A 27,180-nucleotide genomic window follows, 5' to 3' on the forward strand; every position below is an offset into this window, starting at 1 on the left:
TTGGGCATATTGGCTGTTTTCTCCTATTGAGAAATTGGGGGAAAGCTGTCTTTTGTATAGAGAAAGCAGCAGGAAGGGGGTCCCTAACCTGTAAGAAGGCTAGTCGGTCAATGCCAAAAAGATATTTTAGCAAGAGATAAAGAAAGCTATTTAAAATTATTTCACAGTAGGAAAAAAAATGGTAATTTTATAGATAATGTATTCTGAAAAATATGAACCCAAGACAAAAGTGCCTAAGTTTTAAAATAGAATGACTAGTTATAAGGGGTTCTGTTCCCCAGAGAGCTAAAATATATTACACAATCTCTAATTATACCATGCTTTTTAAACACAGTCTTTGGGCATTTGGTTCTCTAACTTTCTCCTTCATTTCACAGTTGGATATACTGTTAATGGAATCATATCCAACGAATATCCAAAAATATGCAAATAAGCTCAAGATTGGCTTCTTTCTGTCTAATAAATTTGTATGATTGTCCCAATTACATGCAGTTTTTGATTTCCAAGTTTATCTCTAATATCTATACCTTCATATTTATAAAATACTAAGCAAAGTATAGTAAAATATTCAAATATCATTTGATTATATATCATTTCAATTTTCTTCATAGCATTTTTTTATATTCAAGGAGTGGTCACATTTTCATGTGGTGAAATCTAGACTTTTCCTTTTTATTTTCTGCCAATTAGTGGTATGTTCTGAAAGACCTTCCTCATTTGTTTTGCTTCATTTTTGCTATTTTGGGTACCATAATCTGTTTTTATCTTACCTTTGGAAACTTCTTTCAAAAATATTACCCAATAAACACCTCTAATCAGGCCAGCCTTATCCCTGCTCCACGTGTAGAGTATACTTGTTGCTCATGAACAGTCACACCCTTTGCTAATTTTCAAGTTTTATTTCACACGCCCACATCCTCCTGGAATCATTTGCTGATTTCCTCAGCCTTCTTTGGTTACCATTCTCTGAACTTCCAGGAGCCAAATAGAATAAACCACACAAATTAGGAGAAAATTGTGAGCATTCTTGAGTTTCCTACTGTTAGTCCGAGGTGGAGTGCAAGCATCTGAGCAGGAGGGTACCTACAGGTGAGGAACAGTGTGTCCAACATGAACCTGTTCTAAGAGTGAGACCCAGGAGATGTTCACTTCATTTTGATGCTAAAGGAACTTCTTCTTGAATCATCCAACACATTAGCTTTCCCTTCAAGACCTATTAATATTGCCTTAGGGGGAACTGGGATGCACTTTGTATACAAAGGAGACATCTCTGGGAGAAGGGAAGAAAGAGGACCCAGACCGAAGTCAGAAAGAAGGTGACATTTCTGTCCAAAATGCTAAGCACCTAGAATACTAGGACAGAGAAATCAGAGCCCAATCCCCTGGGAAAGTGGTGAAGGGGGAAGCCAAGGAGCATTGGGTTATAAGTTATACCCCAGATCCTGAGAAGACAAAGGAGAAAGAGTTAGTTGAATTGAGGAATAATTTCTTCAACTACACTGTGCAGTATCTGTGACCTATATAGGTCATTTCAGTGATGTAGCTGCCTCTGATTCTCAGATTTCACTGCTGCATGAGACTCTTTTGCAGGTCCTGAGCCCCTGCATTTGTAAGCTGCCATCTACCATCCTGTGTTAGCCTTGCCTTCCCACATTTCAGGAATAACAGCCAGTTCTTACCATTTATTGGCCACTTTTTATGTGTCAGGCTCTGTGAAGCACTTTCCATGCATTATTTCCTGTCACCCTAACAAGCATGCTAGACTTTAGGGGGTTTAAGTTACTAAAGGCTCAGCAGCTTGTGCATGTTCCCCCCGGCAGCTCTCTAATGGGAGAGTGGGATCTCCAGATCTGTCCGACTCAAACACCCACACAAAGTAGTTTTTTTTGTTTGTTTGTTTGTTTTTTGCGGTACACGGACATCTCACTGTTGTGGCCTCTCCCATTGCGGAGCACAGGCTCTGGACGCACAGGCTCAGTGGCCATGGCTCACGGGCCCAGCCGCTCCACGGCATGTGGGACCCTCCCGGACCGCAGCACGAACCCGTGTCCCCTGCATCGGCAGGCGGACTCTCAACCGCTGCGCCACCAGGGAAGCCCAAAAGTAGGTATTTTAATTGTCATTTTACCATTGAATAAATGGAAACTACACTGCATGCTTTTAAATGCAGGGACCTTTTCATAAAAGGTCTTTTTCTTTTTTCTTACCTACAGAGACTTGTACTTAACAGATAGACAGTAAATACACAATGATGGAGCTAATGTACTCTTCTGGTTTTAAACTCTACAAAAGCCACAGATTTTGATATGTATGATCTTTCTTATTTTCTATTCTATAGTTAAATGCTCCTTAATGGGAATGAACATATGTAGAAGGTACTTTGAGCTAGTTCTTTACACCCCCCCCCAAAAAAAAGGATTTGCTCATAATACTGCAGAGTGGCCATATGAAAATCATTAGGAAAAACAAGACTGAAAAACATATATAGCTATACATTGTAAATACAATTTAGACTCTCTGTTATGACTATTTTGGGAATAATAATAACCAGAAGGTGTATTGCCTCATTTTCTGACAGATTATTATTTTTATTTTGTAGGACACAGCAGGCCAGGAAAGATACAGGACTATCACCACAGCCTATTATCGTGGAGCCATGGGCTTTATTTTAATGTATGACATCACAAATGAAGAATCCTTCAATGCAGTACAAGATTGGTAAGTAAGAGCAAATGTTCGCATTACTAATAATGACTTTTTTTCATTCACTTCTCTCTCCCTCCTCAAAGCAGTGATCACACCACAATGTAATATGTGTATTTTTATATACTGTGATCCCACTTGTGTTTCATACAGCAAACAAGGGCTAGCTATGCTCAGACTCACTGAAGGATTGATAAGAAATCATTTTGATGATTTTGCTCTATTTTATTCACTCCAATGCTTTGCATCCTGTGATCTTTAGTTCCATGGGGACAAGTACATTGCTTTTGATTTTTTGAAGTACAGATAATGAATGGTCTGGAAGTATACTGGTCTAAAATAGGAATCTGGAAACCATGAACCATAGGCCAAATCTGGACTATGAGCCACAACTGGCTCACCACTTGTTTTATAAATAAAGTTTTATTAGAGCACAGCCAGGTTCATTTACTTATTGTCTATGACTACTTTCATGGTACAACAGCAGAGTTAAGTAGCTGCAACAGAGACCATACAGCCCACAAGCCTAAAACGTCTTCTGCCTGGCTGTTTACAGTAAAAGTTTGCTGACCCCTTATCTGGATTTGTTAGATAGTTTTGTTTTCCTTCAAATTGAAAAGTTCCAAAGGACTGGGATGAAGAAAAAGAAAAATTGAAACCTTTCTTGACTCCCAGCTACATCAAACCATGTGAAAACACCTCTGTCTGTGTGATTTGCTATGGGGGGTTGACTGCTGTGGCTGCAGCTCCTTCAGCCTATTCCACCAGCACCGCAGGAGGAGACACTGAAAAGCTGATGGTCGTGGTCATGGGCATGAATTAAAGCAGCAGGGTGGAACAGGGCTACTTTTCTGTGGAAAGAGCCAGAGTCTAGTTGGGCTTTGTGTGGTATTAGGAGGAAAGCGAGCTCACTGGTAGGACCAGGACTAAACAGACACCACATTTTAACTCCAAATACAGTCATGGCTTGTCTTATTGAAGGAAAAATTAGCAATACACAGGTAAAATAAACATTATTTTTTTCTGTTTCACATGATAGTATTATCCAAAATGATTTTTTATATGTGTATCAGCTCAGTGAATGTCAGATGCTATTAAAAATTTCAATTTGCCTTAGATCGTTTCTTTAAAATTTTTATTGCTTATCTGAAAATGCACCTACATCTTTCTTATTTACACACACACACACACACACACTTACAATACAAAAAAAATAGTAATAATACCACTAACAATAGCAACTCAAAAGGGAAATATATAGCTGTAAACTGAAAAAGACAAGCTTAGGACCTCCATGAAAAAATAATTATCTTCAACTGAGGGGCATAGAAGAAGGCTTAAGTACATCCCTTTTTAGTAGACTGACTATTGTAAAAAATGTCAGTTCTTCACAAATAAATTCATAAACTCAAGGCAATCCCAATCAAATACCAGGAAGTTTGGTATAGAACGGAATGAAATAGAGAGTCCAGATATAGACACAAAGCCACATGGGATTTGGTTTATGATAAAAGTAGCATTTCAAATTAGTAACAAAAAGGTTGGTTCAATGAATACCGTGGTGCTATCCAGTTAATTGCCACACATAGCTCTGGCACACATATTGTCATACAAAATGGTCATTTTAACTTTGACTATTTCCTTTCAGGAAATGATAAGACCCAGGAGTGTTCATGAATTAGATTTCAGACATCAGGGTTCCTAAATCTGTTTGCACCCATAGCTCTGGCCCGTTGTTCCAATGAACGTTATATGACGACTGAGAAGAGATGGATCTGTTGAGTTCTTTGAAACCAAGTGATAACAGTGCCAAGAGCCATCCTAGCAGTACCTCTGACTCTCGCATCAGAAACACTGTGGAAACGGGCAGCTTCCTCATGCCCTCCTCCACGCCTTCCCTCTGCAACCCCACCCAGGCTCCCTCACCTGTCAACAGACCATGTGCCCTATCTCACTTCTCCCCTACCTCCTCCAGTTCTCTAACTATCTGACTCTATTTACCCACTCTTTCCTTTGAAATTCTGTTTCCTGTTGTCTTAGAGGCACATTTCCCAGATTATTCTTGTGTCTCTCAGACCGCTCCTCTTTCTACTTCCTAGCTTTCACTCCCTCCCTCACCCAGCAAAGGGTAAGCATCCTCTCATGGCTTTTTTCTTGGGCTTATTCTGTTTCCTTGGCCATCTTATCCACTTGTACACATCATTTATCACTTGTACCAGATGGCTCCCAAGTTTAACTATCGGGCCCCAGTCTGTCTTGTGAAGTGCATTGTTGCGTTTCCTGGTAGCCGAAATATTTATACACCTGGACATCCTGCTGCCATCTCAGAATCAATTGTCTTCACCTGAAACTGCTTACCTTCCTGACTTCAATTTTTGCTGTTCATTGAGGCCACAATGCTTTGCCACCCAGGTTCCACCGTGTATCCAGCTCTAACTTCCATCCATCCTATTCTGGGGCCTGATCTTGCATATTAATTTTTTCCTGACTATCCTTTGAATCTGCTCCTGCCTGAGAAATCACGTGACCATCATGGCTCCACTTCTTCTTCTTATCTTTTGCTGCTTCCTTTATAATAGCCTTCTAACTGATCTTTTCCCCCTTAGATTTCTTCCCATCCCAATCCATCCTACCCCACTGCTGCTATAAGAGTCTCCCAAAAGAACATGATCCTAAAGATCATGGAAGACTCCTGCCCCAAAGCCATGACTTACCATCACCTCCTTAATTAATTAAAACTTTCTCAGACTGACTTCCAGACACATGAAATCATGGAGTCCCTATATTTTTACAGTCTCATCTCTCACTATTCTAAAGCCAAACTGAACCGTTCACTGTTTTTGGAACTGAGCCTAAACTTTCCAACCTTTGTGGGTTTTGTGTTTTTTTGTTTTTTTGTTTTTTTGCGGTACGCGGGTCTCTCACTGTTTTGGCTTCTCCCGTTGCGGAGCACAGGCTCTGGACGCGCAGGCTCAGCGGCCATGGCTCACGGGCCCAGCCACTCCGCGACATGTGGGATCCTCCCGGGCGGGGGGGCACAAACCCGTGTCCCCTGCATCGGCAGGCAGACTCCCAACCACTGCGCCACCAGGGAAGCCCCGGTTTTGTGTTTTGATGGTACCCTCTATTTTGCATTTCTTTTTCACAACCTTCCACTCCACCTCCCCCGGATATCTAGATTTGTCAAAACCCAACAAAGCTTATCCATAAACCAACTCTTAGTCATGTTTTCATCCACAACTGTATAATCATTGGTTTACTAGGGATTTTTCATTCATTCAACAGTTATTGAGCACCTACTCTTTTTTTTTTTTTGCTGTACGCGGGCCTCTCACTGTTGTGGCCTCTCCCGTTGTGGAGCACAGGCTCCGGGCGCGCAGGCTCAGCGGCCCAGCCGCTCCACGGCATGTGGGATCCTCCCGGACCGGGGCACGAACCCGTGTTCCCTGCATCAGCAGGCGGACTCTCAACCGCTGCACCACCAGGGAAGCCCAAAGCACCTACTCTTTGACAGTCAATCTGCCAGATGTTGTAGTTACTACCTGTGCCAATATTTACTATCTCCGTTAGTGGATCCACCTGCACCCAGTTGTCTGATGTGGAAATCTGAGCTCTAATTTTGATTTCTCTCTCTTTACCCATTACATCTCACTGACCACCAAGTCCAGGAGTTTTAACTTTCTGAAGGCCTTTGTCCTTACTGCCCCTGTCTAAATTCAGACTGTCCTGAGCTCTTTAAGAACATTAGCTCTCAGCACTTTAGAAATGTTCTACCTTGTATGCTTACTGGCAAGTCCCACCCTCTCCAGGTCATCTATCATATTGCCGTCAGAGCTAAGTAACATCTCTCATCTTAATAATAAAACCTTTCATAATGTCTTATTACTTATAGTGGAGATTCTGGGAGCCTCTTTGAATCACTGTGGAGCCTTGACAGCATGAAGAAGCCCAGGCTCCACTCTATACAAACAAAACCAAGTCTGCAGTGATAAATATTGGTATATGTATGTGTGTCGGCTCTAAAAGTGATCCTGATGCCCATTTCTGGTTAAGACCATTGATTTAGAATGAAGTCCACACCCTCTAACGTGGTGGGCAGTGTTGCCTCCTCATAGCTATTCCATTAACATCATCTCCTACCACTCTCCTCCACTGGTCCTAGGTTTCAACCAGACAGAACTTTTCTCAATTTACTAATGTTCCATTCTTTCAATAACTCTGTTCCTCTGCTTGGAATACCTTCTCTGCTATCTTTCTAAATTCTTATTCTCCTTTCAAGGCCATCTCAAATAACAACTCTTCTATGAAGCTTTTGACGATACCACTATCTTGTTTCCCACCCACCACAATTTCCATTCCCAGTGGACAATGCTATTCACTCCCATATCTCTGCTTCCATGCCACACTAGCACTTTCTTCAGACCACATAAAAAACCTAGCAGACTCTGTTTTTATCTGATTACATTTTGTCTTCTGTACTGCAGCGTGAGTTCATTCATCTCTTTTCCCTAGTACTGAATACAGTACAATTTTATTTAAAATTTTTTCTAAATTTTTATTGTGGTAAAATATACAAAACTTAAAATTTACAATCTTAATCATTTTTAAGTGCACAGTTCAGTGGTATTAAATACATTCTTATTGTTGTGCAACCATCACTACAGTCCATCTCCACAACTCTTCATCTTGCAAAACTGAAACTCTGTGCCCATTAAATAACTTCCCATTCTCCTTTATCCCCAACCCCTGGACCATTATTCTACTTTCTATGTCCACGAATATGACCACTCTATTCATACTACTCTAAGTACCTCATATAAGTGGAATCATACAGTATTTCCTTTTTTGTGTGTGACTGGCTTATTTCATTTAGCATAATGTTCTTTATTTTTTATATCATTGTTGGAGTATAATTGCTTTACAATGTTGTGTTATTTTTTGTTGCACAACAAAGTGAATCAGCTATAAGTATACATATATCCCCATATCCCCTCCCTCTTGCGTCTCCCTCCCATCCTCCCTATCCCACCCCTCTAGGTCATCACAAAGCACTGAGCTGATCTCCCTGTGCTATGCAGCAGCTTCCCACTAGCCATCCATTTTACATTTGGTAGTGTATATATGTCGATGCTACTGTCTCACTTCATCCCAGCTTACCCTTCCCCCTCCCCATGTCCTCAAGTCCATTCTCTACATCTCCATCTTTATTCCTGCCCTAAAACCAGGTTCATCAGTACCGTTTTTTTAGATTCCATATATGTGCATTAGCATACAGTATTTGTTTTTCTCTTTCTGACTTACTTCACTCTGTATGACAGACTCTAGGTCCATCCACCTCACTACAAATAACTCAATCTCGTTCCTTTTTATGGCTGAGTAATATTCCATTATATATATGTGCCACATCTTCTTTATCCATTCATCTGTCAATGGACATTTAGGTTGCTTCCATGTCCTGGCTATTGTAAATAGAGCTACAATGAACATTGTGGTACATGACTCTTTTTGAATTATGGTTTTCTCAGGGAATATGCCCAGTAGTGGGATTGCTGGGTCATATGGTAGTTCTATTTTTAGTTTTTTAAGGAGCCTTCATACTGTTCTCCATAGTGGCTGTATCAATTTACATTCCCACCAACACTGCAAGAGGGTTCCCTTTTCTCCACACCCTTTCCAGCATTTATTGTTTGTAGATTTTTTGATGATGGCCATTCTGACCAGTGTGAGGTGATACCTCATTGTAGTTTTGATTACATTTAGCATAATGTTCTTAAGTTTCATTCCATGAAGTAGTATATGTCAGAATTTCCTTCCTTTTTAAGGCTGAATAATATTCCATTGTGTATATATATACCACATTAATCCAATATGTATTTTGAATGGATGATCCAAGGAACTATAGAGGTTCACATACTTCCTTGATATCCCAACAAAAAAATATAGAAATTACTTCAGACCAACTTAGGAATTAATGGTTCTATTCTTCCTCCCAGCAAAGATTTAATATCATATATGTATTGCTGCTATGGTGATATTATATTCAACTTTTTATTGTTGTTAGGTATATAGTTGTCTTAAGTTCCTAATAGAATATAAACTATTTGTAGAGAAAAATTTTGTATTTCCTACTTAATGTAGTAACTAGCACAAAATGGGTATTTTAAAAATTACTGTTAATTAATGAACTCAACCCATCAAAAACCTTGGGAAATGTTTAAGGAATAGAAATGGAGTTGTATAGTAAGAAAAAAAACCTGTTTGGGGAAATAAATCCAGTTCAGCAGTACTAACTTGCTTACATATACAGTATTGTCCAGCAGCAGTGGGGAAGGAGGGGCTTGCTGATATTCCACGATGCCTTTCTACATCAAGAAATAAGGTATTCCTAAGCAAAACAAGTACAAAGGAACAGATTCTTTAAATTACTGGTATCCAAGTACTGACCTTAAGGCTAGAAAAAATACAGAAAAACATACATAGCAAAAGAAAAATTAATTGAAATGTATTTGCAGCTAAAGTTTCAAATACTCTTCTCAACAAAATGTACTTTCATTATATAGAAAGAAAAGAAAATGCTTGTTGGCTGTGATCTCAGTAAAATCCTTAAACTATCTAACTGTAGGAAGATTTAGATGAAGTGAATAGTTTCTTAAAATTTAATTACACATAAATTCTAGTCAGTTAAGAAAGTATAGAGATTTAGAGAGAATAGCAGCAAAGTAACACATCGTTTTGAGGAAATAGAGGCTGTCCCTTTTTTGAAAACACGTTAGACTGTACTTTGAATTTTCCAATAGAATTTTATTTGAGAAATTAAATTAAATTAAAATACTCTCTTTAGCCAAGTTCTGTAAAGTTAATACAAAATGAAGCTCACTGTGATCTTATTTATAAGTTTATCTTGAGTCTACACATTTTCAAAAAGAATGTGAAGAAGTAAACACAAAAGATACATAGAATATGCTTAATAAAATAGGAGTAGAGAGTGACCCCAAAAATCAGGAGGGAATATTGTTTTAGCCCTAGTTCCCTAGAAACAGGGTGGGAAAAGCTTAAATGCTAATACTTTGCTGGGAAGTACAGTCTCAGGGAAGCAAGAGAGAAGAAAGGGGTGAGTGGCACAGAGAAGGGGGAAGCAATACCAGGGGACGTCTGGCAAACCAGTCACCACTTGGTATCAAGTGCAACTGACCACAGGTCTCACAGGAACTTCTTCAGAGAGACTGTCAGGTAGAAGAAGGGAGAAGAATTTCCCCATGAGCCTTTGTCTGCTACTGGTCAGAGGTTCAGACTTTAACTCCTCCACATTTCTGTGTTACACATCCGTGGATGACTCATTTCAGTGGCAACAGGAAAGCTTCACTGTGGAAGGCAGAGCTGTGTGGCATTAGCCTGAGGTGAGCTGCTTTGGGTCATGCCCATGTCATGCTGATAACAGAGGTGACAGTTGAGCAGAGCCCTTGCAGGAACGGAATGGAATGAGTGGCTGGCCTTTCAGACAGGTGAGTCCAGAAGAATTTGAGGGGGCACATAAGTTTGAGGGTGTCTGATAGAGAATTTTAAAGCTTGTGGAAGTGTAAAGGGCAAAATGGCTCTTGTGTTTAAAACAAAATTTGGTTCTGTGACTCTTTAAAACCGAGGTGAAAACCATGGCTGAAAAAAATAATTAAACCTGATGTAATATTGTATTACAATATTAATAGCTCTCAATATAGGAAGGGGTAAAAATTACTATACCAATCCCTGAGGGCAAAGAAAGTTGTTTTTTTTTTATTAAATTCTGCTGGAAATATCTTTAATTTGGGAAAACATTGGGTTTATGTCAACAATGGCTTTCACAACTAGTACTAAAAAGACCTCATGAGACTCCTTTTTTATAGTGTCTTTAAAACATAGAAGACAAACATTAGAGTATGTTCAGTGAAGGCCCCTGTGGGAGGCTCGGAAAATATAATCCAAGCACATAGACTTCTTGTGGTCTCAGACGATCCAAGAATCAAATGGTAACCACTCAAGGGAATGCATGGATTCCATGCTACCTAGACTATCCTCCCTAAATTCCATTTTTCTATGTTATACCTTAGATAGAAGGCAGTTTGAGCTTATGTTCTCTGAAGAGGGCCTCAGGTGCTTGCTTATACTGCATCCAATACTTTGGAAACCAGATGCTGACCTTGTATTATTATGCTTGTTAAAGTCTTTCCAATTTTTTTTTGACATCTCTGAGTACAATTGCTTTACAATGGTGTGTTAGTTTCTGCTATATAACAAAGTGAATCAGCTATACATATACATATATCCCCATATCCCCTCCCTCTTGCATCTCCCTCCTACCCTCCCTATCCCACCCCTCTAGGTGGTCAAAAAGCACAGAGCTGATCTCCCTGTGCTATGTGGCTGCTTCCCACTAGCTATCTGTTTTACATTTGGTAGTGCATATATGTCCATGCCACTCTCTCACTTCGTCCCAGCTTACCCTTCCCCCTCCCCAAAGTCTTTCCAGTTTTTGAACTTCTTTCAGTTCCTTGAATACTTCTAGGTTCCGTATACTTGTGGGTTTCTCTTCCTCTTCAGAAGAGGCCTTTGCACATGCCCTGCCTTCTACAAGGAACCACATCCCTCCAACCCTCACACAGATCAAGCTAATGTCCTCTCATCCTTTAGATCTCAGCTTGACCATCATTTCCTCTGATAGGTTTTTTCAACGCCAGATGTGTTTACTTGCTCCTATTGTAGGCTCTTGAAACACCACCACTGGTTTATCTTATAAAGTAAATGCCTATTTCATTTTATGGTTTCCTGCTGGATTCCAAGTTCCTTGAAGACAAGGGCTATGCCTTCTCTTTTTCGCCTTTATATCTCCTTGCCTACCCCAGGGCCTGGCACTGAGTGGCTGTCAAGAATTATTTATTGAAAGTGAGTGAAACCCGCATGGAAAGTGCACATCTAGTAAGGTTATCTGAATTGGTTGGCATATTTTTTAAAAAGACACAGGGAAGTAAGGTGGCTCTAAACAATCACTTTGGATGCTACAACAAGGTTTACAGTCTTCTTCAGCTTTGTCCAGGTGGCGAAACTGTGTGTCACCGTGGTCAGTAACTAGACTAATTGGCCAGATCCCCATTTGCTCCAACCTGCAGTTTGTTAAGGAGACAGCTGTGTGGAGTTCAAAGTCAAGAGCAGCAATTTAGTGACTCCATAATTTTGAGAAAATAGAGGTTACCTCTTTTTTGAAAACATTCTGTGGTTTGAATCCTCTGATGGGCTTTGATTTAAGAAATAAATGAATGATTTATTAGAGAGACAAGGCCCAAATAGATTTAGATAGTTCTAGAAACAGAAGATCACCACTGAAAATTCACTGCCTTTGAAATGTTGCTCAGAGGAGTTGTGGCCTAGAGAGTTTCCTGGGTCTCAGTGGGAGCGTGATTCCAGGTATATGGAATTCGGATCTGCTGTGCAGGCTCTTCCTGAATGTCTAGCACTAAAACTCAAATGTTTATACACATTGCAGTGAATTTTAACTTGATTTAAATTCTTCCCCATTCCTGACTTTAAATGCATTTCTGTTCTAAGTATGGCATGGCCACAAGCTGCTGTATTTCCTGTAGGAGATTGTCTTTGGTTTACTTCCCCCACCTTATTTATTTACGTTCTGCTTTTGATGACACAATGAGAAACTATAAATATAAGTTGTTTTTTTTTAAGGCAGGAAATCTGGTGAGCAGGTTGATGTTTTTTAAAAACCACCAGACTGAGGATAAAAGTCTCACACCATCATCCCACCAGTTTTAAATAATTCATTTCCATGACATTCAGGGTACTATTGCAGATGTGCTGGAACTGGAATGAAATTTCACCTTCAAATATTCTCTTCCTCTGCAGTTTTCTGTCTCTTTCTTTTTCTCCAAAAATATATAATGGTCTTAAATGAAGGTGACCTCATATTCAATATGAAAGAATTTTAGCCTGGTAATAACAGCTGAGATATGATGAGCAATTGCTAAGCCTTTGTTCAGAGCTTCCTAATCTTGTTCAAGGTCTTCTCAGCTACAACGTCAGTTCTGTGACAGCTTGGAGGGGGCAGTGGTGGGATCAGAGCACAGACGTCTGACCCCCGAGTTTTACCACCACCCCACACTGGGCATCGAGGTGTCTCTCCTCTCCCTGGATCTTAATGACTACATTTCTTACTGCTGCTTGGACCCAGCCATAAAACAGTTTTCTTCCTCTGAAATTTTCACATCATCCAACTTAAGCTCAAGTTTATATTTATAAGATAGACAGCTCCTAATCCACAGCTCCTTCCCAAAAAACAAAAACAAAATATACCCTGTTCCCTCCATTGTCTTTTCTGTCTCCATCTTTGCAGTTTATCAGGCCAAAAACATTGAGGTTAACCTTAACTTCTCATTTTCTCAGAGCCCACATCCAGTCCTTTAAAAAAAAATACTGTTATTATCTTGGCTCTAATTTCAAAATACATCTCTTCTGTCCTTCGAGGTGGTTATGCTCTCTATAAAGTTATCAAGAGTGTTGAATTAGTGAGTATAGAATCTGCCCCACTGGGGGGGTATGGGATTAGGTTCCTGTGAGCTTCTGTTCACAACATGTTTGCCAGCCGATCAATACATTCCTTACGTTAGGTGTGTTTCTGCTTCAAGACACTGTGTTTAATATATATTGTTGATTCCTGACATCGAACTCATGGCCTACAGCAATGCAACTCATGCTGACATGAAGCTTATCCAACACACCTTTTTCCTCTGTAAGGCACACCGCAGGCTTCTTGCACTCGGGAACATGAGACAGCACTTCAGCATTATGCTTGGAGGTCATATTGAACAGCAAAATCATCAATAAAAAAACCAAAATGTGAAGAGTATGACTCCAAATGTATTGTGAAAGGGCACTTATTTACAGGGTGAGAGCTGAAACAAGAAGGCAGAACGTGCCCTTGTTCAGCTCAACTAGGAGTATGTGTTTGGGCCACTCAGATTTCTGATCATTTTGCTCATGTCTATAAATGTCTGTGAAAGTGCCATGAGTACTTATTCTGAGGTTACAGATAAACTTTAGCAAATCAAAAATATGGAATCCGTGAATAATAAGAAACAATCATATATTCAAAATCCCACCACTCCACAACCACCCCCCTGCCCCTCCCTGTTTCCACTGTGTATTAGCCTGCTAGGGCTGCTGTAGCAAAGTACCACAGACTGAGTGCTTCAAAAACAGAAATGTCTCAGTTCTGGGGCTAGAAATCCCAGATCAAAGTGTCGGTGGGGTTGGCTGCTTCTGAGGGTTGTGAGAGAGAACGTCTTCCATGCTTCTCTCCCTTGGGCAGCCTCGGGCATTCCTTAGCCTGTAGAAAACATTCTCCCTGTGTTTTCATATCATCTCCCCTTTATATGTGTCTCTTTCTGTGCCCAAATTTCTCCTTCTTATAAGGGCACCATCCTATGTGATTAGGGCCCACCCAACAACCTCATCTTAACCTGATCATCTGCAAAACCTTATTTTCAAGTACCATCACATTCATAGGTACTAAGGATTCGAACTTTAACATTTTGGGAAGGGGATACAATTCAAGCCATAACATGCTGCTACCACCCTGCTTATGCTACCATCATCTCTTATCTGGATTATTACAATAGCCTAATTGGTCTCCCTGCTTCTAGCACTGCCCTAGCCTCCAGAATCTTCCCAGCACAGCAGATGGAATGAGCTTTTCAGACTGTAAATCAGATCATGTCACTCCTCTGCTACAAATATTCGCAGCATCCCACCTCCCCTGCATTAAAGCAAAAGCCCTTACGAGAGCCTACAAGCCCTGCACAATTTACCCACTGCCTCTCTGACCTCACCTTCTCCTGCTCTCCCTCTTGGCTGGGCTACACCAGCCTCTTTGCCATTCCTAGAGCATACCAGACATGCTTCTACCTCAGGGCATTTGCTCCTGCTAGTCCTACTGCCTGGAAGTCTCTTCCCCAGATATCTTTATGGCTCTCCCCTCATCGGCTTCCATTCTTCACTGTAACATCACCTTATCATCAAGGTGTGCCCCTCCCACCCTATTTTTTATTGCAACCCTCTTTAGGACTCCGTATCCCCTTTCTTGGCCTTATGTTGTTTCCATAGCATTTACCACTCTCTAATATATTTTCTTTTTTTTTTTTTTTGCGGTATGCGGGCCTCTCACTGTTGTGGCCTCTCCCGTTGCGGAGCACAGGCTCCGGATGCGCAGGCCCAGCGGCCATGGCTCACGGGCCCAGCCGCTCCGCGGCATATGGGATCCTCCCAGACCGGGGCACGAACCCGTATCCCCTGCATCGGCAGGCGGACTCCCAACCACTGCGCCACCAGGGAGGCCCTCTAATATATTTTCTAATTGACTTATTTACCACATCTGTCTCCCCAGCAAGCATGCTTCACAGAATATCAAATCTCTGTCCCTTTTATGCAGTATTATATCTGTGTGTCTAGAATAGTCTCTGGAACATACTAGATGTTCAATAAATATTTGTTGAATGAATGAATGTATGAATGACAGAAAGAGAGGTATATAGGACTAGACCTTACTCATTTTGTTTCTTCATAGTATTCACAGTCCTAGGCACATGTCAATTACATGTCCTACAAAAAGTTGATGGCCAAGGGCCACAACAGTATCAGAATATTTTGAAGAAAATAAATCAGTGCTCTCAGCTCAAGTGTGTAGGGAAGTACTGCCTATCTCACCAAACTTTTGTCTATACTGTAAGACCTTCTAACTTCTCAGTAAGATGGAGCTGATATGTAGGTAGAATTGATGAAGAGAAATCAAAATGTGTCTCATCTTCCATACTGGGCAAAGTGACTTGAAGTTACCTGGTTAGTTCCTGTAGGAACTAACCCTGATTCCAACCCTAAAATGGTCTTCTTTTATCTTTATTTTTGGAGGGGAGAGTATATGTGAGGAATGCCTTAGAACAATAAATGTACAACACATATTTAGGGGCACGTAAAAATGGCCAGAAATGTCATCTAACTCAATGAGAAATATTTACTCATCTCTTATGGCCTCAAAGTTCCATCAACCAACTTTCTGTCTCTGGATTTTTTTTATTTCTTTGTTTTTTGCACTTATTCTTTCATTTGCTGGACTTAGTTCTGGCCCAGAATTAGCTCCATGAAGAATGCAGACACGTTAAAAAATGTAAAGCCTGGAATTAAAGATGTTTTAATTAAGTACTTAAGTTTACTCAATATCTGCCCAGACCAAAGAGGGCAAACCTGGGCTTATATTCTGGTCACAGAGAATCTTTTCTTTTTTTTTTTTTTTTGGTGATACAGGAAATAGCAAAAGGCTTGAAGACTGAAGCATGAAGCACATATTAGCAGTTAATGTGCTGATTATGTACAGAGAAGGAGCTAGGGGAATAGAGATGCCTGTCCCATCTGACTTTGTGTTTTGTCGCCTAACCTCATCTGTACTTGGAGGTGGTAATTATAATTCCATAAACACTGACACTAAAGTCAAGGCTAGAAGCTAAATTCTTGTTCCTGAAGCCTTACCTAAGACAGGCTATATAGGGAATATAAAGATTAAATAAAAGACTTGGTCTCTTGGATGAAAGATATTATATAAATATGATTGCTATTTGTTCTGCTTCACTTATACTCTGAAAATAGACTTCTTGGCAGCTCCTTATGTGCAGCTGTGTGTCAAAATGTTTATTGCAAATACTGTTATTTTCTCAGAGGATTTTCTTGGTTCCTATCTATTTTATTGTACCTTCTTTTCTTTGAAATTAGTTGCCTGTCTTTGGGGAGTGGATTTGTCTTGAAGGACACTAATTATACCTGTCACATAACTCCTCAGAGAGGAGATTGTGGTAAGAGCTCATTTCCTAGTTCTAGATGTTCAGCTTGGTTTCTGGGTAATATTGTTAATGAAAAAGAAAATATGTGGGATTGTTGATGATCCTATTTAGAAAACAGAGTTTTAGGCTTTAAAAATGAATGGTTACGCTCATGCCTTACTTGAAACTTACTAGTATTTTCCATCATGAATGTAATCTCCATCAAGTCTGCTTTCCAACCTCAGTGGATAGTTAGAATGTTTAGTACTTTATGACACATACTGTTGGTCCTCATTTTCTTTTCTTTTTAAAAAATATATATGTATGTATTTATTTATTTGGCTGCACTGGGTCTTAGTTGTGGCATGCGGGATCTTTTTTTTTTTAGTTGCAGCACGTGGGATCTTCATTGTGGCATGCGGGATCTTTAGTTGCGGCATTCAGGCTCTTAGTTCCAGCATGCAGGATCTATTTCCCTGACCAGGGATCAAACCCAGGCCCCCTGTATTGGAAGCGTGGACTCTTAACCACTGGACCACCAAGGAAGTCCTGGTCCTCATTTTCTAATTGTCCAGTCAGCAAATAATATGCACTCAGCCACTGCACTGTGAAATGAGTAAAGGCCAAATCTTCTCAGTCTAAATTGATACAACCCCAGTTTAATCTTACCTATTTCTAAATCTATGGCACTATTTGCCTAATGTGGGGCTCCCCAGTCTAGCTGGAGGGTTCTGGAACCCTATTTATTCATTTAATGTTGGGGTGGCCTTGGTTATTTATCTCTGCAGTCCAGTTGATTGAGATAATTATCCTCATTATCAGTTGTAAACCACCCCCCCTACACACCCACTCCTTAAAAACTAATAGACATTGAAGGAAACTATTCTAAAGAGAAAATTAGAAAAAGAGCACGATATTAGTTATGGGAGGATTATGTTTTGTCACTGGAGAAGATAGGTCATGGTGTATGATGACTGATTCCATTAAATTTAGACAGAGCCCCATATTAAGTATTGTCATGTACCTTTTCCTTCCCATACTATCAATTTCCAAAGCAAGAGCAAGAATTATGGTGTAAGTAAAAGGAGTTACAAGCAGCCCAACCATGCCACATTCTCCATGCCCTCAATCTCATGTTCTTTAGTCACAGAATACCCTTTAGAAAAGTTCTCATTTATTTTTTTTCTCATTGTGTTTTCTTCTTTATTTTTTTTAATCTTTATTGGGGTATAGTTGATTTACAATGTTGTGTTAGTTTCAGGTGTACAGCAAAGCGAATCAGCTATACATATACATATATCCACTAATTTTTTAGATCCTTTTTCCATATACAGAGCATTGAGTAGAGTTTCCTGTGCTATACAGTAGGTCCTTATTAGTTATGTATTTTATATATAGTAGTGTGTATATGTCAATCCCAATCTACCAATTTATCCCTCCCCACTTCTCTCTCCCTTGGCAACTATAAGTTTGTTTTCTACATCTGTGACTCTATTTCTGTTTCGTAAATAAGTTCATTTGTACCATTTTTAAAAATTCAACATATAAGTGATATCATACGATATTTGTCCTTCTCTGTCTGTCTTAACTTCACTCAGTATGACAATCTCTAGGTCCATCCATGTTGCTGCAAAAGTTCTCATTTAAAGTCTATTGTATCCTGTGATCCAAATGTAATTCGTATATATCAAATGAATTTTTTTTTTATAGTTTTCCTTCCCATAGCATACTGAAAGCAACAGCTACTGGATGGCAGGTGAGGGAAGAGATGTGTCAAGGCCTGAGTGGTGTCCTAGGTGGTTTTCAAACTTTCTTTGAACCAAATACTTAGAGCCATTAAAAGTTTTTGAGTAGTCATTCCAATATATGTCTACCCAGAGTTAGCCAAGGTTAAGGGCACCGTCCTCCTCAAGACTGGACTCATTTCAGGTACTATATATCAGTTTGGCATAGATAGGACCACTCTCACTTCTGACCAGCAGGCTGCAAATACAGGGTTTCCCATGACTACTTTTAGGTTTGATAATTCACTAGCATGACTTACAAAATTCAGGAAAGTGCTATACTTACAATGATAGTTTTATTATAACAAAAGGATTCAAATCAGAACCAGCCAAAGAGAGAAATGCATAGAGCAAGATCTGGGAGGGTTCCACATTCAAAGCTTCTGTTGTCCTCAGGGACACATCACCGACCAGGCACATTGATATGTGACAATGTGCAGGAGATTGCCAACCAGGGAAGTTCACCTAAGCTTTCGTTTCCAGAGTTTTTTGTTGGGGGTTTATTACATCGGCATGACTGGTTGAATCTTTGCCCATATAGTTGAACTCAATTTCCAACCCCCCTCCCCTCCTCAGAGGATGGCCTGATATCACCTGACTCAAAATGCCAACCATCTAATCACACAGTTGGTCTTTTTGGCATGGCCCCCCTCTCATCCTGAGTTATCTCACTAGCATTAACTATCTGATTTGCTCTAAAGGGCCCACCGTGAATAACAAAGACACTCCAGTCACTTGAGAAATACCAAGGTTACCTCTCAGGAGTTGGGGACAAAAACCAGCCAAATTCTTTTATTACACAACATCCATTTATTTATTCATAAATAATAAGCATATACCATTATGCCAATCTATAATTCATATTACAAAGCAAACACAGAAAAGTAGATGCTAAAAAAGGATGAGTTAAATATAAATAGAGCTTCTAATATTGTCTTCCAACACCCTTGTGAAAGACCACGTTGTAGAAAGCTGCCCTAAACAAGCCCACCAAGGAGCCCTGTAAGGCTGACAAAAGTGGCGCATGCCAGTTTCAGCAACACCAGCTGGTCTCCCCTGGGCCCCCCACTATTCTTATTTGCATCTCACTTTCCCCTTGTCATTTCTTCCCACTCTTGCCCTTGTTGGCTCCCTAAATTTTGTTATTCACATCAGTTTCATTGCCACTGAAGTGAAACGTGGTGATAAGGCCAGACAGGGTCATGTTGATAGAGCCCTCATCAAAGTGCCCATGTCAGAGTGTCAAAACATTCTTTTTTTTTATGAGCAATAGTAGAACAACAAATATTTTTACCTCCAGTTCCATCCCTGACCCCACTTTTGATCAAACCCCTTCCCTCAACCTCATGCCTTCTCTAAATTCCAGTGGGCTTAATCCTGAACAAGACATTTTTGAAAGCTTTGTTATGGCATTCAAGGAGTTAAGTATAGTAAAATCTAGCTGTGGTCCCACTGACCCAGCACTTCCTAAATGCATATCAGACATTTAAACAACATGAAAAAAAAATGGATGCTCTGCTATAATTGAAATTATTTCCTTATCTTTCTGTTTTGGATAAGCTGTGAACTTTAAATATGAATATTAATATGGTAATTTATGTAAATCTTTGCTTTCATAGTTTATATTCTGGAGCTGAGTCTTTTCTGAATTACTAGAGCACAAAATTTTATATCCGATGACCTATAAAAGTACCAAGAATGACTTAATTTATATAGCTGAATAGAACAGCTTATTTTAGGAGAAGTTTTCTTAAGCTGAGAGGAAAAGTTGCCTTTTTAAAAAAATTCCCTCAATTTAAAACCAACAGAGATAGGGATCTGGGAGGGAATGAGAAAGGTAGAAAGAAGGGAGCAGAATTCTTGGTTAAAGATCTATTTTGAAAAGGGCAAGAGGCACCAAGCTGAGAATTCTGAGGCTGGTGAGGGGAGCTATAAAGGCTTTGCAGACCATTAATTGAAGTCCCCTGCCTCAAAGTTAGACAAATCCAACAAACCAAAGACTGTATAACCTTGGAAACTTGACAGTATCTAACCTTTCTCAGCCTTCGTGACTATCTTTAAAAGAGAGAAAGAATTCCTAACTTACTAGGTGATTGTAGGAACAGAGGAGACAATGTAATGTACCTGGCATGCTGTAGGCACTAAAGGACTTTATCTTGCCCTTAGGTCTATATAAGACAGTAGGGCTCAATCCAGATTCCTCATTAGAATCATTTGGACATCTTTTCAAGACACGGTTGTCCCTCAGTATCCAAGGGAAATTGATTCCAGAACAAAATCCATCGACGCTCAAGTCCCTTATATATGTGTGTGTGTGTTTATATATATATATTTCTTTTTTAAAACCTGGATATGAAGCCTACAGTATGCTGAATATAGCTTACAAGATTCAATTCGACCAACACGTGTTTTTTGAGGGGGAGGGGTCACTTGGTTGGTTGGTTGGTTGATTTTTGCAATTGAGAGGTCTCTGCATGGCAATCACTGCGAAAGTCACCAGGCCACTATTGCAGAATCCCCCTTTGTCTCTAAGATTGCCTTTTTGGTCAGCCTCTCTGCCCTTGCCTCCCCTCTGTCCCCTCCATGGGGCCAGGGCTTTTATGCAGCCACCCTCTGATTTCCAAAGCCCCCATTCTTCCAGGCCTACTGTTTCAGAAGTAGATGAGGTGTCATAACCGCATGCACCTTTCTTCACTCTGACCACACCAGACCACAGGCCATACTCACATGTGCGGTGCATCTTGATCCCTCTGCTTTTCTATAGAACAGAACGAGGGGTTCCTGTCCTGACTGCAGACCTCTGGAGTCTTCCTTGTCTTCTAAAGCTCACCTTGAATATCCCCCTTTTTAATAATGTGGGTACTGAGGCCTAACTGACACCAGCCACGGGGCAGGAATTCATTAAGTGTTAGTTCCCTTCCCTTCCTCCTGATCAGGATCAGTTGTTCCTCACTCAGGGGCTCCCCCTGTACTGTCCCTTATAGATCTCATAATCACTTAGCTCATCCTGCCTTGTATTTTCATCACTTACCTGTTTGTTTCCTCCACTATGCTATGAAGTTCTTGATGTTCAAATATGTATTAGACTTATTTATCCCTACGTTACCCAAGCACCTCTCAAAGAATCTTATACTTAGTAAGCACTCAATTAATATGCAATTGATGAGTGAATGAATGAGAACACAAATGCCCAGGCCCAACCTTCGCCTACATAACTCCCCTTCCACAGGGTTTTCTCCCTGTCCAAACAATTCCTATTAGCTGATTGGTTTGATGCTTTCCAGGGCCAATTCAGGTTAAAACAATTTACAGAATGTGTATAATTGTTATGTGCTTTGCTAGGGTAGATGGGAACATTTGCACTTTAGAAAGAGTTTTATATCCCTAAACTGATCTCCAACTTCTAAGAGATTTGTGATGAATATAAATAGGAGGGTCTTTTTGTTCATTGCTGAGGCTAGGAAAAAACAAAAAGCAAACCAACAAAAAACATCCTCTCATTCTAGACAGTCACCATCCTCCCTGTAACCAGTTGGTCAGGGAATCAACACAAGGAGCCAGCATCATTCTCTGGCATTCTCAGGCAGCCTTGTAAAGAGCTCCCAGATATATGGGACTTAAGAGAAACAAAGATCACAAAGGGAAGAGAGGATGGGTTATATGCTGAATATTTAAACTGGGCATCGGGAAGCAGCTAACTTCCTGAGAGTCAGAGTCATTGCACATGTATGCACACACACATTGCCATCCTTGTGATATTTCAAGAGAATGGCCCATTGTAGCCTGACCTTAACATTAAGGACTTGGACTTATGACTTCTCATTAGCAGCCCCTACACACCAATGTGATTCTGTACCATCTTGCCTAATAATGAACTCATCCATAAAGTACATGTTTGGCAGCTAGAATGAAAAGCCATATTTTTTTTCATGCTTCTTCCACAGCTGTGGAGGGAATGCAAACAATTTCCCTGAAATCAAGAATCTGATGTAGATCTTCCTGAAGTAAAAAATGTATTTCACAAAGTTGGTTTGCAAGTCAAATGTGTTTATGGATTCTGAAAAGATTCTAAAACTGTAACACTCTGCAAATTTATTATTTTAATAATTACTATTGATATTTATGTCACTGATTCCTGTTTCTAGATCAGAAAACTGCTTGATTGGTTCTTTGAGCTTGATACTTAATTTGTCTATCTGGACACACATACAAAAGCTAGCAAAAGGACAATGGAAGCTAAAACTGAAGCTGTGGACTTATTTCACATATTTCACTTTCACATTCTTAGTTATTCTGACAGCAGCTTCAAGCCCTCTCACTTCCCTCAGAAATCAAGACATACTATGAGTAGATACAGCTTTTGTTGATCCACCACCTACAATGAAATCCTCTACATTTCTTCTAACATTATTTCTGACCAAATTTGTTTTTAATGAGATTTTTAGGCAACAGTAGACATGTATTATGATAACATTAGAAGGTTCCTTACTAGAACTTTTAATAGGGTTGCTGGATGTAGCAATGAAAGTGTAAACTATCTAGTTAAATTTGAATTTCAGATAAATAATGCATACATTTTTAGTATAAGTATCCCCATGCTATATTTAGGACATACTTATACTAAGAAATATATTATCATTTATCTGAAATTGATACCTAACTGGGCATCTACTAGTTTATCTGGTAATGCTATTCTTTAGAGACTTACAGACAACCTGGGTATAGTAGAAAGTTTTAAAAACACTCACGTTCTAACATTTCTCTATTAAACTTCCCTTTCACTGCTTTCTGCCATCTGCCTCTCCCATTTTTCTGGAGGTCACAGCTGGTAGCCAAAAGCATGTTATTATTTAGTCAAAATATTTATTATGTCTGAGCTTCCAAAGGCTGAGGTGAGAAATGCTCACAAAGAAAACAGCATAATGTGTGTTGATTGGTACTCATTCCACAGCCCCCAACCAACCCTATTTCCATGTTATTTTGTATATAATATATATATATATATATATATATATGTATATACACATATATATATAATCTCATTGTTTAAATATTCTTTTTGTTCACCAACAGAATTATTCTTTAGCTTGGGACAACATAATGTAAAAGTCTGTCAGTCTAATGATATTCAGCACCAAATCATTTACTTTGTAAATACTCAGGAAATATTTATTTTAGATCACAGCAAGCATTATAATGAAGACCTTAAAAAAAAAAGTTCTAGGTCTTAAATGGCTCCAAATGAGATTTGATATTGCCTATGCCCAACCCTCCTATTTATTAAATAAACCCTTTCATTCTTTCAGGCATTTAAATAATACACTTAGAATAATCTTTGAACAACAACAGGAAAGAGCTTTTAGTGTTACTACATGGCCTTAAGGATATCGGCCTTATGAACAAATGACAGATAGAACAACAATAACAAAACATGTGTTAAGAAAGTAGAGAACTTTCCCCCTACCTTTGTTATCCCTGCCCTCACTCTTGTTAATATAGTGGAGATTAGGAAATTCTTTAATAGGCACATAGGCTATTCCACAATATTTAGAAAGAATTTCATGGGTGAAATGATGTAGCCATCCAGACAGAATGCTGGGAAAACACTAAGAATAAGAAAGATAATTGACCCTTTTAAGCATTAAAATCTGCACAGATTTTGTCATTGTTTAGCCTTGACATTATAATTACCTGCTCTTATGTCTTTCTTTCCCCTAGGCTGATTATTCCTGTGAGGTGATAAGAACCTTGCCTCATTTTTAGGTTGAGATTGTCTAGCATAGTGACTGGTTCATAGTGTGTGGCAGTAATTATTTCAAAAAGTCTGAGAACCATTACTCTGAAGTAGGATGTAATTGCAGTGAGAGAGTTAAGTAAAACTCCTCAACATTCTGATTTAGGGAAGAATCATACCTCTAACTGTGTTGGCTTGCTTGTAGCACCAGCCTTTCATTTCTTAAGACCTTCAAGGTGTGTGTGTGTGTGTGTGTGTGTGTGTGTATCTTTCAGAAATTAAATCTACACAGATAAAGAAACATATGTATACATATGTGTATGTGTATATGTAGATATTCATTTACAAAGTATTTAAAAGAAGGTGTAGGAAATCTTTATGGGCAGAGATGGCTCCATCAAATTTATGCACACTCTTCTATAGTACTACTTACTGGGAAGAAGTTTCAGTCAGGGGCTATGTTTCCCAGCTTCTCTTACAGCTAGGTGAGCCATGTGATTAGTTCTCATCAACAGAATGTCAGCCAAAGTAATGTCTGCCACTACCAGACCTTGGTGATGTGAATTTGCTTTCTCCATCCCTGTTATCCTCTTTTAATGGGCTCCACGCAGAATCTTGGAGACCACGGGGTGAAGATAGTAGAGCCTGAAGATGGAAGGAGAATGGGTTTCTAGAAATCACTCCTGGAAAGAGAGCTCCCCTCCACCCCCTGAATCAGGAACATTTATTGTATATATTATGTATACAAGGAATAAACTTCTATCATGTTTGAGCTGTAGGCATGTTTGCTCCAGAAAATAGCCTCACTACTAACATAATTTACTAGTAAGATTTTACTTAACACCTATTCAGGTGCTTTTTCTGCTCTCTTCAGAAGCAGTTGTTTAGACTATATATTCTTATAGTTTGCCCTTCCCCATCTTTCCTTTCTAGTGCTTAGAAAAGTCCCAGTATTGAGGAAATAGGATTCTTAAAGAATTCCAAAGTGATTGGTTCTGTGTGAATTTTCTTTTCACTTAATAAACATTAATCTAGCAGTCATTATATGGATCATGCATCCTACTAAGCCTGGGGAATAAAAAGATAGTTAACTGATTAATTAGCTAAAGAAACAGACATATGAAGGATAAATTACAAGGGAATGCAATTTTTGAAAAAGTTACAGCATTATGAATAAGTCTCTGGGAGCCAGTAGAGCTACTTGGAGGAGAAGAAGGCTTCACAGAGAATGTGACGTTGAGTTAGGTCTTGGAGAATGAATGTGAGATCTGTCAAAGGATATGAGTCATTGTTTACATCTTGTAACCATTTTTACAATGAAAAGAGGATATTGCTTTTTGTTTGTTTGTTTTTGTTTGTTTGTTTTGCTTTGGTTTTTTTGTGGTACGCGGGCCTCTCACTGTTGTGGTCTCTCCCATTGCGGAGCACAGGCCCCGGACACGCAGGCTCAGCGGCCATGGCTTACGGGCCTAGCCGCTCCGCGGCACGTGGGATCTTCCTGGACCGGGGCACGAACCCGTGCCCCCTGCATTGGCAGGCGCACTCTCAACCACTGTGCCACCAGGGAAGCCCAGGATATTGCTTTTTATAAAACTATATTGGTTTGTCATATCAAAATTGGTCACATTCATCAGGAATAACTATCCCTTTGTCCTACTTTTAGTCTTTTGCTGAACAAAATTTTCAGTTATTAACTTTACCGTTAGTAATTTATCTTTTTGCTTCAATCACCACAATCTCATTCACAATTTTTTAAGCGTGAGAGCTTTTTAACTCAAATTCTTTAGTCCTTCTGGGATTTATGGTTGTATATGCTAACAAATAAATTATTTCTTCATTATTAATCCATTTTTATTAATCACTACTTATTTGTCCATTATTTTGTTTTCCATGGTATTGTAATTTATTAAACTATAGGCTTAGCTCCATTCCAAGCCTCCCTATTTTGTTCCATCATTCTAGTCTTCTATTTTTAACTCGCATCACACAGTTTTAACACCTGGTGCTTTATAAATATTTTTATGTACGATAGAGCAAGCTCCTCAATGTTAGCTTTCCCTCCTACTCAAATTTATACAATTTTTACTCTGGCAAGGGAATGATTTCCAAGGGCCAGGAGTCTAGAAACTGATAAAATTAACAAGAAGCAATGGAAAGGTTTAGGAAGAAAAAGAAATAGTAAGCTATGTAGTTGGTGCCGCTTACTTCTTGCTACTATGAATGCTTCAAGGAAAGAGATCTCCTTATTCTTTGTGACTCTGTTTAAGACCTTGGAAAATAGATGCATGATATATGTGTTGAATCACTGCTTGGCCTTGACTAGTTTCTTTTGCAAATCAGTAACTCAATTCACAGATAAGTTGGGGAAGAGTTGAATTCAGCAATTCTTTGTAATAGATAAAAAAGCTCAAGAAATTTATTAGAAAACACTGAAACTTTTAGGTTATAAAGGCTTTGAAAAAGAAAAATAAAAGAAATTAGGTCTCTGACTCTTGAAAGAAATTAACTGGGTATCAGATTTCACTCTGGGTCCCTTTAATATGTATGGAAATTATTTCCTCAGTCAGTAGAGTCTTTGTAATCAGATTGCAAAACTTTCGCTCTTTACCTTATGAAGCTCATTATGACTCATAGCTTCATTTTAAAACCAAGATTTAAAACTAGGTTAGATTTAGAAAGGGTGCTTTGCTTATAAAAATAAAAACTGGTCCCATCATATATAGATCTTGACCATTATCCTGTTTGCGGGTCTGCTAAAAGGTCCGGATCATAGTTGAGACAGGAAACCAAAGGTATAATTAAGGAGTGTCTATTTTGTTTGCCACCATATCTCCAGTTACCAGAACAGTGCTTGAAGACACATAGTAGGCATTCAATAAACATTTTTTGAATGACTCGGTGTCAAACGTGAGTCGCAGCCAGCAAGATAGCTCACTGAAGGAGTAATTTTAGATCTAAGTCAGGGATGCTGAGAGGAGATCAGGAAGCAGAACACAATATAGATTAAGGCAAGAGGTTTGGACAGAAGCCACAAATGGAGGTACGTGGAGAAGAGGGAGAGAGACCGTCTGGCATTAGGTATAGTATGTGAATGAAAAGCTTATTTGACTGACCT

At 39.4% G+C, this 27,180-nt stretch overlaps 1 protein-coding gene across 1 annotated transcript in view; it reads left to right on the plus strand.

Annotated features, from left to right (window-relative positions):
- Positions 1–27,180, plus strand: part of RAB3C (RAB3C, member RAS oncogene family) — a gene marked incomplete at both ends in the record, with an annotated part of 317,859 nt that overhangs the window by 137,742 nt on the left and 152,937 nt on the right. Inside the window, one exon of the mRNA XM_081233553.1 lies at positions 2,600–2,718. Within this exon, the coding sequence (XP_081089679.1) occupies positions 2,600–2,718 (119 nt within the window). The remainder of the gene's footprint in view (positions 1–2,599; positions 2,719–27,180) is intronic.

This window comes from Mesoplodon bidens (genome assembly GCF_964165515.1).
Source record: "Mesoplodon bidens genome assembly, chromosome: 4".
Taxonomy (NCBI): domain Eukaryota; kingdom Metazoa; phylum Chordata; class Mammalia; order Artiodactyla; family Ziphiidae; genus Mesoplodon; species Mesoplodon bidens.